This window comes from Lepus europaeus, chromosome 18, assembly GCF_033115175.1.
Source record: "Lepus europaeus isolate LE1 chromosome 18, mLepTim1.pri, whole genome shotgun sequence".
In the NCBI taxonomy this organism is placed as follows: Eukaryota; Metazoa; Chordata; class Mammalia; order Lagomorpha; family Leporidae; genus Lepus; species Lepus europaeus.
In genome coordinates, this window is record NC_084844.1 from 59,520,510 (window position 1) to 59,533,948 (window position 13,439).

General features: G+C 47.5%; 1 protein-coding gene and 1 pseudogene across 3 annotated transcripts in view; both read right to left on the reverse strand.

Moving 5' to 3' along the window:
- Positions 1-13,439, reverse strand: part of SPECC1 (sperm antigen with calponin homology and coiled-coil domains 1) — a 192,425-nt gene that overhangs the window by 22,148 nt on the left and 156,838 nt on the right. For 2 of the 3 annotated variants that reach the window (XM_062215713.1, XM_062215712.1), the window contains exon 11: positions 6,854-6,970. The exons of the other annotated variant lie outside the window; for it this stretch is intronic. In XM_062215713.1, the coding sequence (XP_062071697.1) occupies positions 6,854-6,970 (117 nt within the window). The remainder of the gene's footprint in view (positions 1-6,853; positions 6,971-13,439) is intronic. 3 annotated transcript variants of the gene reach the window in all.
- Positions 4,207-4,501, reverse strand: LOC133747208 (HIG1 domain family member 1A, mitochondrial-like; annotated as a pseudogene).

The following is a 13,439-nucleotide window of genomic DNA, read 5'->3' on the forward strand; positions in this document are numbered from 1 at the left end:
TTACACGTGATTTCTTCTGCACGTACTCCTGCCAGTTTGATGCATCCGCCAGGAGGCCCTCACCAGAGCCAGGCAGATGGAGCCACCCAATTTTGGACTTCCAGCCTCCAAATCTGTGAGCTAAGTACACCTTTCTTCTTTTTCTTTTCTTTCATTTTTTTGTTTGTTTGTTTGTTTGTTTGTTTTGACAAGCAGAGTTAGACAGTGAGAGAGAGACAGAGAGAAAGGTCTTCCTTTCTGTTGGTTCATTTCCCAAATGGCCACCATGGCTGGCGTGCTGCGCAGATCCGAAGCCAGGAGCCAGGTGCCTCCTCCTGGTCTCCCATGCGGGTGCAGGGCCCAAGCACCTGGGCCATCCTCCACTGCCTTCCCGGGCCACAGCAAAGAACTGGCCTGGAAGAGGAGCAACTGCGACAGAACTGGCGCCCCAACCGGGACTAGAACCCTGGGGTGCCGGCGCTGCAGGCGGAGGATTAGCCAAGTAAGCCGCGGCGCCGGCCCACCTTTATCAAGTGCTCAGCCTCGGATGTTTTGTTGTAGCACAGAAAAGCGTTAAGATAGCTTCCCTCAGGACCTCAAATCTGAATACCATCTCTACCAATACTGCAGCCACTCCCGACATGTAGCTATTTATAAGAGAACATTCGGGGATGACATCGTGGTGTAGTGGGTAACATCCCATATGGGTGCTGATTCATGTCACAGCTGCTCCAACTTCTGATCCAGCTCCCTGCTGATGGCCTGGGAAAGCAGCAGAGGATGGCCCAAGAGCTTGGGCACCTGCCACCCACGTGGGAGACCTGGATGGAACTCCTGGCTTCAGCTTGGCTCTGCCCTAGCTGTTGTGGCTGCTTGGGGAGTAAACCAGTGGATGGAAGATCTCTCTCTCTCTCTCTCTCTCTCTCCATCTCTCCCTCTCTAGAACTCTTTCAAATAAATAAGTAGTCTTTAAAAAAATAAAAAAATCAGATCTCTGGCTTGCCTGTTTTCACGTGTTCAGTAGCCCATGGCTGGTGGCTATCATATTACATTTCCAGCATCTCAGGAAGTCCCACCAGGCAGTGCTGACTGACCCACTGAGGACTCCAAGATCTGTGGTCACATTTGTAGCCCTGGCCTCCCATCTGTACTCTAGATTTGCTACGCAATTGCCTGCCTGATACCACCACCTGAATATTTTAGACATGTCAGACTTAATATGATTTGAAATGCAACTCTTTTCTCCAAAAAATGTTTAATAACCTTGTCCAGATAGCTTCCCAGATTATAAACAAAGCACTACATGTAAAAAAGTGTTTTGAAATTTTCATACGCTCTGTGATGGCTAATTTTATCTGTCAACTAGGCTAGGCATGATACCCAGGTATTTGACCAAACATTATTTTAGATGTTTCTTCCATCTGCTAGTTCACTCTTCAAATGCCTGTAATAGCTAGGGTTAGGTGAGGCAGAAGCCAGGAGCCCAGAACTCAATCCAGGTCTCCTACTTGGGTGGCAGGGACCAAAGGACTTGAACCATCAGCTGCTGTTACCCAGGGTGCATTAGCAGGAAGCTGGATTGGAAGTAAAGTAGCAGGACCTGAACTAGGCACTCTGATGTGGGATGCAGGCACCCCAAGCTGTGAGTTAACAAATGCTTGCCCCAAGATGAGATTACCATTTAAGTCAGCAGACTCTTGGTAAGGCAGAGGAGCCTCCACCACGTGGGTGGACCTCATCCTATCAGATTAAGGTCTGAACAGAAAGAATGGTCTCCACCAAGAGGGAACTCTACCAGCAGATGACTTGCAGGCTCCAAATGCAGCATCAACTCTTTAGCTGCTGGCTGACCCTGCAAATTGTGGACTTCCCAGCTCATATAATCAACAGCTAATTCCTTAAAATCAATAGCTCTTGGGGCCAGTTGTGGCAAAGTGGTAAAGCTGCCACCTGCGATGCCAGCATCCATATAGGCATTGGTTCATGTCCTGGCTGCTCCGCTCTGGATCCAGCTCTCTGCTGGTGGCCTGGAAAAAGCAACAGAAGACGGCCCAAGTACTTGGGCCCCTGCCACCCATGTGGGAGACCTGGCTGAAGCTCCTGGCTCCTGGCTTTGGCCTGGCTGAGCCCTGGCCTTTGTGTCCATCTGGGAAGTGAACCAGTGGATGGAAGCACTCTCTCTCTCTGTGTAACTTTGACACTCAAACAAATCTTTTTTAAAAAAAGAAACTAAAAAATAAAATCACTCTCTCATTCTTTCTGTATACACACACACACACCCTATTGGTTCTGCTTCTCTGGAGAATTCTAACATCTTAAAAAATTAAATTAGGGTTGCTGTTTGGCCTAGCAGTTAAGACACATCCCATATCGGAATGCTTGGGTTTGATGTCTGTCTCTGGCTCCTGACTACAGCTTCCTGCTGATGCAAATAATGAGAAGCAATGGTGATGGCTCACGTAATTGGGTCCCTTCACTCACATGGGAGACCTGGATTGGGTTTTAGGCTCCCAGCTTTGGCTTGGCCCATCTTTCTATGTGTGCTGCTACCACTCTAGTCCCAGTTAAGCACTCTTATTTAACTACAGCAATTGCTTTTTTTGGTGTGTGTGTGTGTGTGTGTTCACTTATTTTAACAACAATATGTAGACCACACTATTACCATGGAATATAAGTTCAGGTTAGACAAGAGAATTTCACAAGTGCAATAATGTATTCTGTAGTATATCAAAGTTTGTGTGTAATGTCTGACCAATCAGTTTGCTTATAAATTTTTTGTTTTAAAGATTTTATTTATTTATTTGAGATGTAGAGTTATAAACAGAAAGAGGGATAGACAGAGAGAAAAGTCTTCCATCCGCTGGTTCACTCCCTAAATGGTTGCAACAGCTGGAGCTGGTCTGATCCTAAGCCAGGAGTAAGGAGCTTCTTCCAGTTCTCCCACCAGGTGCAGGGGTATAAGGACTTGAGGCATTTTCTACTGCTTTCCTAGGCCATATCAGAGAGCTGGATCGGAAGTGGAGCAGCTGGAACTTGAACCAGTGCCCATATGGGATGCTGGCACTATAGTGGAAACTTAGCCCACTATGCCACAGCACCAGCCCTGCTTATAAACTATTAATTACTTCCACTATAGGTAATTTAATATTTACGAGTCTTACACAGGAAATTAAAAAAAATACTTCACACATCTTAAAAGTTTTAATTTACCTTTCTATTAGCAGTTAAAATATATATTTCTATTTCAAGATGGCATTTAGAAATTATTGTAGTATAACAGAAGCAAAAATGTAATTCTGCAATTCCAAAAGAGCTAAGCTGGAATTCATAACTAAATTAGCCTTACATTAACAAGTGTGATTCTGTAATAAATACTATTTTGCAGCTGTCTTATAAGCTTGCTACCTTTCGTTTACACACACACACACACACACACACTTCAGTTTTGGGAGGCTTTACAAGTTATATTCCATGAACTTTAAAAAAAAAAGTTAAAAACTGGAATAGTCAACTAGTCTGTGAGACAGGCAGAACAAAGTGAGTTAACTGGGGAAGGTGGACTCCTACCCAACACCCACAGCGTGTGATATTCTGCAGCAAACTGGGAGTAACTTCAAGGTTGGCCTGCTTGTAGTCTTTAGGACTAATTTCATCACAAGGGTTTAAGAAGGGGGACGTTAAAATGTGACACTGTATTAACCTGAATTCCCTGAGTGACCTATTAGTGAACTAGTCACTAATAATTTGGTCACCAGGCAAATCAAGCCTATAAGAAAGCAGGCTGGTATTCAAAATACCATGAGTTACTGTCTAAACCCACTGAAATGATGTATCTTTGACATAACATGTGTCCTCAATATGAGGTGTCTAACTAAAGAAAGCAACTCCAGCAAGGCCAAGAGTGCATCTCTTCTTCTAAGGTTTACGTTTTTTTTTTGTTTTTTTTGACAGGCAGAGTGGATAGTGCTGTTGGTTCACCCTCCAATGGCCGCTGTGGCCGGCGCATCGCGCTGATCCGAAGCCAGGAGCCAGGTGCTTCTCCTGGTTTCCCATGCGGGTGCAGGGCCCAAGCACTTGGGCCATCCTCCACTGCCTTCCCAGGCCATAGCAGAGAGCTGGCCTGGAAGAGGGGCAACCGGGATAGAATCCGGCACCCCGACCGGGACTAGAACCCGGTGTGCCGGCACCGCAAGGCGGAGGATTAGCCTGTTAAGCCACGGCGCCGGCCTAAGGTTTAGGTTTTGTCCAGAATTCCTGATATATGGAATAGCCCATACTCAGAGTCACCAATCCTACAACAGAGTCTGGAGCTGCCACACACACATGGCTCAGGTGCGGGGACATTTTAGTACTTCCCCTGCTCTTCAGTTTGTACAATCCACCTGCACAGCTGCTGCAAATCTGCCATTCCAATGGGGCCAAGCGGGGCCTCATTAGCTTTTCCAGTAAGTTTGGATCCCTGATTTTCATCACATGAAGAAAGAGAAACATTTGTATTGGTTGACATATTGGTTGCTTTAAGAATCTTCCGACTGAGACAAATTCCCCACACACTCCGACTGGCTTCTCAATAGCCTCTCTCTTTTTTAAAGATTTATTTTATTTACAGAAAAGAGTCACACAGAAAGACAGGGAGAGACAGACAGACACACAGACACACACACACACACACACAGAGAGAGAGAGAGAGAGAGAGAGAGAGAGAGAGAGAGATTACTTCTATCTTGCAAAGGCCAGGCTGAAGCCAAGAGCCTGGGAGTCCTTCCAGGACTCCCATGTGGGTGGCAAGGGCCCAATCACTGGCCAGTTTGCAGGGAGCTGGATTGGCAATGGAGCAGCCAGCACTCAAACCTGGGCTCATGTGGGATGCCGGTGTCTCAGGCAGCTGCTTAACCTGCAATAGTCTCTGAACACCAGCCCCTGCATTAGCCTCTTTTTTAAAAATATTAATTGATATTATTTGAAAGGCAGAGTGAGAGAAAGAGAGAGAGAGAGAGAGAGAGAGAGAGAGAGAGAGAGAGAGGTCTTCTATCTGCTGGTTCACTCCCCAGATGGCCGCATCAGCAGGAGCTGCACTGATCTAAAGCCAGGAGCCAAGAGCTTCCTCCAGGTCTCCCACTCGGTGCAGGGGCCCAAGCACTTGGGCCATCTTTCACTGCTTTCCCAGGCCATAGAAGAGAGCTGGATTGGAAGTGGAGCAGCTGGGGCTCGAACCGGCACCCATATGGGATGTCGGCACTACAGTAGGCAGTGGCTTTACCTGCTATGCCACAGTGCCAGCCCGAATGCAACAGCCTCTTAAATAGTAGCTCTTTATTTCTGTCCCCCTTCCAATGATCTTTTTTTTCCCATGGAAAAGTGGGAGAGATTGTTTTAAAACCCTGAAATGTTGTCTCTTCATTGTTTAGAATCCTTCAGTGACTTCCCACTGTGCTTGCTGCAAAATGCAAACTAACAGAACGATCTGGGAGGAAGCTCCATGGGGTTTGGCCCCTCAGCCTGTCTCCCTGGCATCATCACAGGTCACTCTTCCCTGCTCACGGGAATCCAGCCAATGCCTCTTCCAAGTCCTTGACAATGCCAAGGTGTCCCCTTGCTCCAGTTGCTCCCTTGCCCTGGAAAGCTCCCCCTAGGTCGCTGCATTGTTGCCTCTTTCACATTTGTTTTTCAGAGAGCAGCTTGAGTTTGGCTTACTCAGAAAGACCACCTCAACCTCCTGATCTGAGATCTATTAACTCACTCTCACAGCACATCACAATTGAACTTGTTATAAGTTTACCTGCTCACTTATCATCTGTCTACACCGTGAGGGCACAGAACACACCTATACACACTGCACATGACATTTGGCAAGAAAGGCTCGCTGGCCAACGCCGTGGCTCAATAGGCTAATCCTCCACCTTGTGGTGCCGGCACACCGGGTTCTAGTCCCAGTTGGGGCGCCGGATTCTATCCCCGTTGCCCCTCTTCCAGGCCAGCTCTCTGCTGTGGCCTGGGAAGGCAGTGGAGGATGGCCCAAGTGCTTGGGCCCTGCACCTGCATGGGAGACCAGGAGAAGCACCTGGCTCCTGGCTTTGGATCAGCGCAGTGCGCCGGCCACAGCGGCCATTGGAGGGTGAACCAACGGCAAAGGAAGACCTTTCTCTCTGTCTCTCTCTCTCTCACTGTCCACTCTGCCTGTCAAAAATAAAAAATAAAAAATAAAAAAATAAAAAAAAAAGGCTCGCTGGGTGAATGAGTGCACCCAGCACAGGGTTTCCCAAAGCCCTCTCTGTGGGTCATGATTTTGTAGGACACTACTGATGGAGGCTGGAAAACTACCCCTTACCCCCACCAGAAGAGGGGTTCTGTAGATCTGATATTTATATATGTATGTATTTGTTGTGTTAAACAAAATCATATAGATTTTTAAATGTAGGACTTCCTGACATCTTTATTATGTTAACATGCTATGTGATACAATGTATAGCTTTTCTTTTGAGCAGGGGTGTCTTTTTTTGGTGGTGTTTGCTAGTTCTTTGGAAAATGCTGGCCCAGGTCTTGAAACCAAGATGGGGAGATCCCCACAAGGGTTTTCCCTAGAAAGCAGGTGATAGGGACATGTCAGCAGTCCCAGTCAACCAGCCCTCACTGTGGACTTTCTACACTACAAGGGGTCTATACAAGTATGAGAATGGAATCTGAGAAGTATTTTCCCAGGATGGGACTCAGCAGAGTGGTCACACATCCAGGAGATACATGTGCCCTGACTTCTGTTTCAGCTCCATATGGCCCCACCCCCAAATCCCTCCTCGGAACATTGGTACGGATCAACATAATTGGGATCCCCCTGGCATTTCTAGAGGGGAACTAGGCCCACTGGGTAGTGACTTACTTTCTCTTGACTGTTCAGCTCCTGGTAGGGGATGTGGGCAGGCAGGTAGGTGTGGAGCAGGGCGCAGAAGGCCAAGCCGTCACTCCAGCTGCTGCTGAAATTGGTGATGTCGATGTTCTGTGCGGGGAGGAGGGAAGAAAAAGCAGTATAAATCTCCAAACAATGTCACAGAACAGGAGGGAGCTTGAGTTAAGATGAGTATCCACCTCTGGCTCTCAGGAAGACAGTGTAAGAACAAACCGTGCTGGGAGCGCATGTCATTTTGGGACCAGAGACAGTGCGGTGTGGTCTAAATCTGTTCACAGAGTGGCATGGAGGGAAGAAAGACATCGGTGCTCTAGACAGCAGGGACTTTACGCCTGACCCTGGGAGAGTCATTCGAGGCTCTGAGACATCTTGTCCAACTAATACCTCTGGTTTGTGTTGTATATCCCAGCACAGTCAAGGAAGATTCGTCACCGGCATCATCACCAAAACATGTAAAACCCCAAATGACAAGCTGACCAAGATGAAACAAGGTCTTAGAGACTCACTGGCCGGTCTCCTGCCATCCCCCTCCTTCCCCTCCCTGCCCCACACAACAGCCCCCCCCCCCCCCCCCGCTGGCACATCTTCCAGGCAGGCTTCATGGGGTGAAGGACCCCTTCAGGACAGGTGGGGCCCCAGGTAGCTAGTTGGTACACAGCAACAATGAGAGTAAAATCCACCTTCACAGAGGCTCCCAGGTGGCTCCTGTTAGCTCCTCCAACCTGCCAGCTGCCTGCTATTCCTGGCCTGTGCTTACCCTAGCAAGGATGTCTTCCCTGTGCTGGTGAAGCTTATCCCCAGAGCAGCGCCAGGTTCTAAGGCTCACCAGCGCTTTCATGTTCAAGTAGTTCTACGCATCGGCCGCTCAAATGTATTACAACAGCTTGGGAGAGGGGATTTGTAAGAGGCTGTGGGAGTGGGGGCCCAGCTCGAGTTTGACTGAGCTTTACGTCTGCGTTCCGAGGGTTTTTGTGGTGATAAGAGACATTAGGCAAGAGTAGAGCTCCTTCCTGTAGTTTTCTCATAGTTGCTGGAACTCCAGAGAGGCAGAGAGGCCTTCTTTGGTCTCCTCCTCCTTCTCAGAACACTCCATCCCGAGAAACAAGAAGGCCCCAAAGCTGGCAGAGATGAAGCGGGCTGACGAGTCGCTGGCCCCGGATGGAGTGGACACTGACTACCCTCCCTCCTTCCACCCTGGCCACATGAGCCCCAATACAACTGTCAGCTCCCCGACTGTCCAGGGGAGATCACTGGGTGCTTCTGCCAAAAACAATTTGCAGCTTACCAGGAAAGGAAGAGTACAGCGGAACATGGCATAAAGTTCAACTGGAGCAGAGGAGGGAGACTTTATGGAACTCTTCTCTGAGTGTGTATAAAGAAGTTTTGGAGAATAAACAAGGGTGGAAATGTGTAATAAAATAATGGAATAATGCTTCCTGTGGAGTTTCCCTAGGGTTTTACGAGCACATGGCCTATTGTCTCACTTGAGCTTTTTATCTAGGACTTTTTGAGCCTTAGTTTGAGCTAGCTGGGCCTTCAGCAATGAGGATGCTCAGAGGCCTTAATTTATGGGTAAAGAACCAGGCTGGAAGAGTTGGCGTTATGTGTCACACACATGGTTTATCTGAATGACTGAGACACCGGGAACCCCAGGCCCCACCTTTCTAGCAGTTCTAGCCGGAGTCCAGCAAGACCCTGATGGAGCCTAGGACTTCCCCTGCAAAGCACCGGCTGTCAGGAAGATGACGTGCTCTCCGTCTGTGTTGCAATTATGCGTCCATTTACCCATGGAAGGATATCTGGCTGAAAGCAACACACGACCATAATAATGCCTCTTCATTCTGGTTTTCATGACTCAAGCACAAGCAACTTCTAACAGTTGCTAAGCATCACTGTTACATAAAAGTCTGAGAATGCCTTTGTAGGAAGGGGCCCCATGTCGGTTTTCAGGTTGACTGTGTAATAGCTAGAGGCCCACTGCTAGGCTGATCATTTGGACTTCTGGCTTTCACAAGTATCTCTGGGTTTAACAGCAATCTGAGGAGGTCTGGACAGGGCTATAGAAATGGAAACACTTTGATTTTCTCAAGAGGTTTGTATGTTAAAACAGCAGAGAGGGACTGGCGTTGTGGCATAGTGGGTAAAGCTGCTGCCTGCAGTGCTGGCATCCTGTATGAGCACTGGTTCAAGTCCTGGCTGCTCCACTTCCAATTCAGCTCTCTGTTATGGCCTGGGAAAGCATTAGAAGTTGGCCCAAGTCCTTGGGCTCCTGCACCCATGTGGGAGACCCTGAAGAAACTCCAGGCTCCTGGCTTCGGATCCGCCCAGCTCTGGCCATGGAGGGGGGCCACCTGGGAAGTAAGCCAGCAGATGGAGAACCTCTCTCTCTCTCTGCTTCTGCCTCTGTAACTCTTTCAAATAAAAATTTTTTAAAAATATTTAAAAAAAAAACCATCATACAGAGACAAGTGGGGGAATGTGAGTTGTCTAGCTCACTCAAAGTCTCAAACATTCAAACCAGATGTTGTGGACATCAAACTCTCAGATGGGGATGGTAAGAAGGACCAGCCCGGCCTCTGGAAATGCAATGGACTTCCTTTCCTTTTTTTTCTTTTTGCCTTGCACAGGTTGCCTGAGTCTCTGTCCCTCACAGTGTCTATGACTCGGAGGAGGAAAAGCCAGGCTTTGTTCCTGGAGGTCATTTATTTGTGTTTCTTGTTAGTTTGGTTCTTGCAGCATCTGTGTGAATTGGGGGCAAGCCTAGCACCAACCCTGGTGCCTACAATATTGTTTCGTACAGAAATGGAAAGCCAAATGTTCAGAGATCAAGATCCAAGTCCCTAAAGTACGACTCCTTTAAAGGTAAAGTTCCAGAATGCTGGGGGTGGTAAGGGCAGTGACATTTGTTGAGTGCCGTTACTGCACATTTCCTCACTCAGTGCTCAGAACTTGCCATGCACAGTAAAGCAGAGACACGCCCATTTCACAGACATGAAAGCTGGAGCAAACAGAAGTACTGCTAACGACCAGAATCGGGATCAGAATGTCCTGTTTGCTACGTGAGCCTGCTGCCCAGGGAGGGACGGCGTGAGAAGAGGGCATGAGGCAGGACAATTTAAGCATGGACTTCAGCACCATTTCAGGTGCTGAGAGCAGATCCAGCAGCGGCTTGAGTCACATCTAGGACAAGACTAGGGGCGGGGGGAGCTGAAGATGGGAAAGACTAGATTCCAGAAGGAGTCAAGGCTGGAACTTGGATTCCTTTACTTCTGTGATTCCTTCATTGTCTGTGGTCAGGTTATGGGCTGCCAGGACAAGGCTCTGGGGTGGACAGTAATGCTCTCTGCACACTGGTCGATGCTACTGTGCCAAAAAACGTGTGCATCCAAATGGGCCAGGTTCTCTCTCCCTCCTTCTTCCTTCCTAAATTTACTTTACACTGAGAGCTTTTAATACATGCTAAATCTTCCTCTTCCCCAAACGTGAGAACATTCTGTGCATTTCTTGTACCGTTTAGCACTGCTGAACAGAAATGATGGGAGGATGTTTATCTGACCCGAGCTCCTAAACCAGGAACCAACAGACCAGGACAAACCAAAATGGGGTCACTTGGGCTAAGTATCACATCGTCAGATGGAAACTTTAAGGAAGCAGACAGATCTCCAAACAGCCTAGTTTTTCCAGAAAATAGGAGATTCCCGTCTACCTGAGTCAGCATAAGGAAGCTACCTCTGCATTAACCCTTAAAAAAAAAAAGAGTAACCTGATATTAACCAGTGAGACTATTTTCCTATTGTTCTATTTTCTTGTTTCCACTTTTACAAACCCACTGCTCTGCCTTTCCTGGTTGGAGCTCTCATTCTATTTTGTAGAACGGGAGCTTCCCCAACTCATGGACTGGCAATTGTGAAAACCTGTAAAAGCCATCTGGATCTATATGGAACATCACCTCTCCTCATCTGTACTATCTTCAGAAGTATTTCAGGAGGGAAATGGATCCAAAGGCATGATGAAGACATCCTTCTCACAGAACCCAGAGAGCACCTGGGATGCTAGTTAACAACGTCATTTAAGAATAGTTCTTTTGGGACTGGCACTGTGGTGCGGTGAGTAAGATTGCCGCTTGTGGTATCCCATATGGGCACTGGTTCGAGTCCTGGCTGCTCGACTTCTGATCCAGCTCTCTGCTATGGCCTGGGAAAGCAGTGGAGGATGGCCCAAGTCCTTGGGCCCCATGCACTGACTTGGGAGACCTGGGAGAAGCTCCTGGCTCTTGGCTTCAGATCGGCCCAGCTCTGTCCATTGCAGCCATCTGGGGAGTGAACCAGTGGATGGGCAATCTCTCTCTGTAACTCTGCCTTTCAAATAAATAAATAAATCTTTAAAAAATAAAAGAATAGTTACTGATCTGTACCTATAAACAAGTAATGGGTTGAGAGTAAACTCTTGTGGAATCAAAGCCAGGTCTAAAAAAATCAAATGAAATGACCTATAACCTCTAGAGAACTCAGATGCTTCTGGACTGCTGTGACTGGCAGGTCTTTGTGGAGAGGTGTGGGCATATTTTAATGTAATCTTTGGTACTTCAGCAGTAAGACCACACACAGACTATGCAGAGAGCGAGAGCGAGCGAGCGAGCGAGAGAAAGTATACTACCATTCAAAAAGAGGAATTATTATGGAAACTCTAAATATAGCCAGGTAATCAAATCCATGTAATCTATATTCTCTGTGTTGAAGGCATCTTTTAGCTCTGCCATTGGCAGAGATGGAGAACACCAGCTATAACCTATAATATTATACTCATTCCAAGAACATTACACTATCAAGTAAGAACTTTACCCTTTTAATCTCTGTGGGGAACCTGGTCCCCTGAATGCCATTTGAAATGGCCTCCAAATCTGTTTGAGCACCAGCAGTACCAACAATTCCCAGCTCAACACAGCTGGCTCAACAATTAAACCTGTGCACATCTGTGAGATGTCAAATAAGATGAACGGCAATCTGTGAAGTACAGTTCACATCTCAGGGGTCACTTCTGCTGCGACTGTTATTACCAGGTGGTTTCATTACCAATCACTGAGGCATCTTCTCACGAGCTGTAAGGTGCACTTTCATGAATGAGGACTTGGCTGATGTGGTATGGCACAATTTGGATGATGCTCATTTTCTTTCTACATGGATGTAAAAATCAGATAAGCTGATTTTCCCCCTCTCGATTCTGGAAAGGCCACAGCACTCCCGTTCCTGATCGCTGTGGGCCCATCTACAGATTGCCATAAGGTGTGAAGTGTGCTGGACTCCCTTCAGGACCTAAGGGCAGGCAGAGAAGGCTACGAACAGTGGTTGGACAGCCTCACTGAGCAGGGAGAGGGGGCAATCCTGAAAGAGCCAAAGCTCACTGGGGCCAGCAGTCTTTCTGACGGAAGGAAGTATCAGCTGTATAAAGAGCTTAGTGGTTAAGACACCCTCATCCCACCTCAGGGTGCCTGTGTTTTTCCTGGATCTGGCTCCTGACTCCAGCTTCCACTGCAGTTCCACTGCCTCCCCAGGTGCATTCACAGGGAGCAGGACTGGAAGTGGATGCTGGCATTGCAGGTAGCATCTTAACCCATGCCAGCCGTATCTATCTGTCTGTCTCTTTTAAAATATTTTATTTATTTATTTACTTGAAAGGCAGAGAGAGAGAGAGAAAGAGAGAAGAGAGAGAGAGAAAGAGAGATCAATCTTCCATCTGCTGGTTCACTCCTCAAATGGCCACAATGGCTGGGGCTGGGTCAGTCAAAGCCAGAAGTATGGAAGTCCATCTGGGTCTCCCTTGTGGGTGGCAGGGGCCCAAATACTTGGGCCATCCTCTGTTGTTTTCCCAGGCATGTTGGCAGGAAGCTGGATTGGAAGCAGAGTAGCTGGGACTGGAAGTAGTGCTCTGATTTGGGATGCTGGCCTTGTAGGTGGTAGTTTACCCCACTGTGCCACAGTGTTGGCCCCTGTCTGTCTCTCTTTGCTTTTCATACTTTCTGCTTCACAAATAAAAAAAAAAAATGAGAGGAAAACAAAAGATAACATTCCAAGCACCTCCAAAAGGTTGAGCTTCTGGAATGGTTAGATGAAAATTTTGTAAGAGCGAATTTTGTACTTCTCACTGCAGGAAAACTCATTTGAGAAAAATGAATACACTAAATCACATGTGAGAAGCTAAAAATCCTACCTCTAGTGAACATCCAAGACTCTCCTCTTGGAGGTGTTGGGATTGCAGCTGAAGTTCCAGAAGGGAATATGGAGACTACTCAATGCAATGGGGCAAAAGAAAAGCAAAACCCCAAAACCAAAGGCATGTGCTCCTAGAAGAGTCAACGTGCTGGCCATCCGTAGCCTGGGAACACCAACATTTGGTGAAAGCATTAATCACTGGGGAGAGAAGCAACAGGGTGAGCACGGACATAAGTCTGTGCTAAATTCCACTGAGGACGCACAGCTGGATTCTGGGCGGCGTGACCTTATTCCCACCAATTCTTCGTTTCCTCTGAGGACCTCCATGTTCCTCCATGAGGTTTCTATCA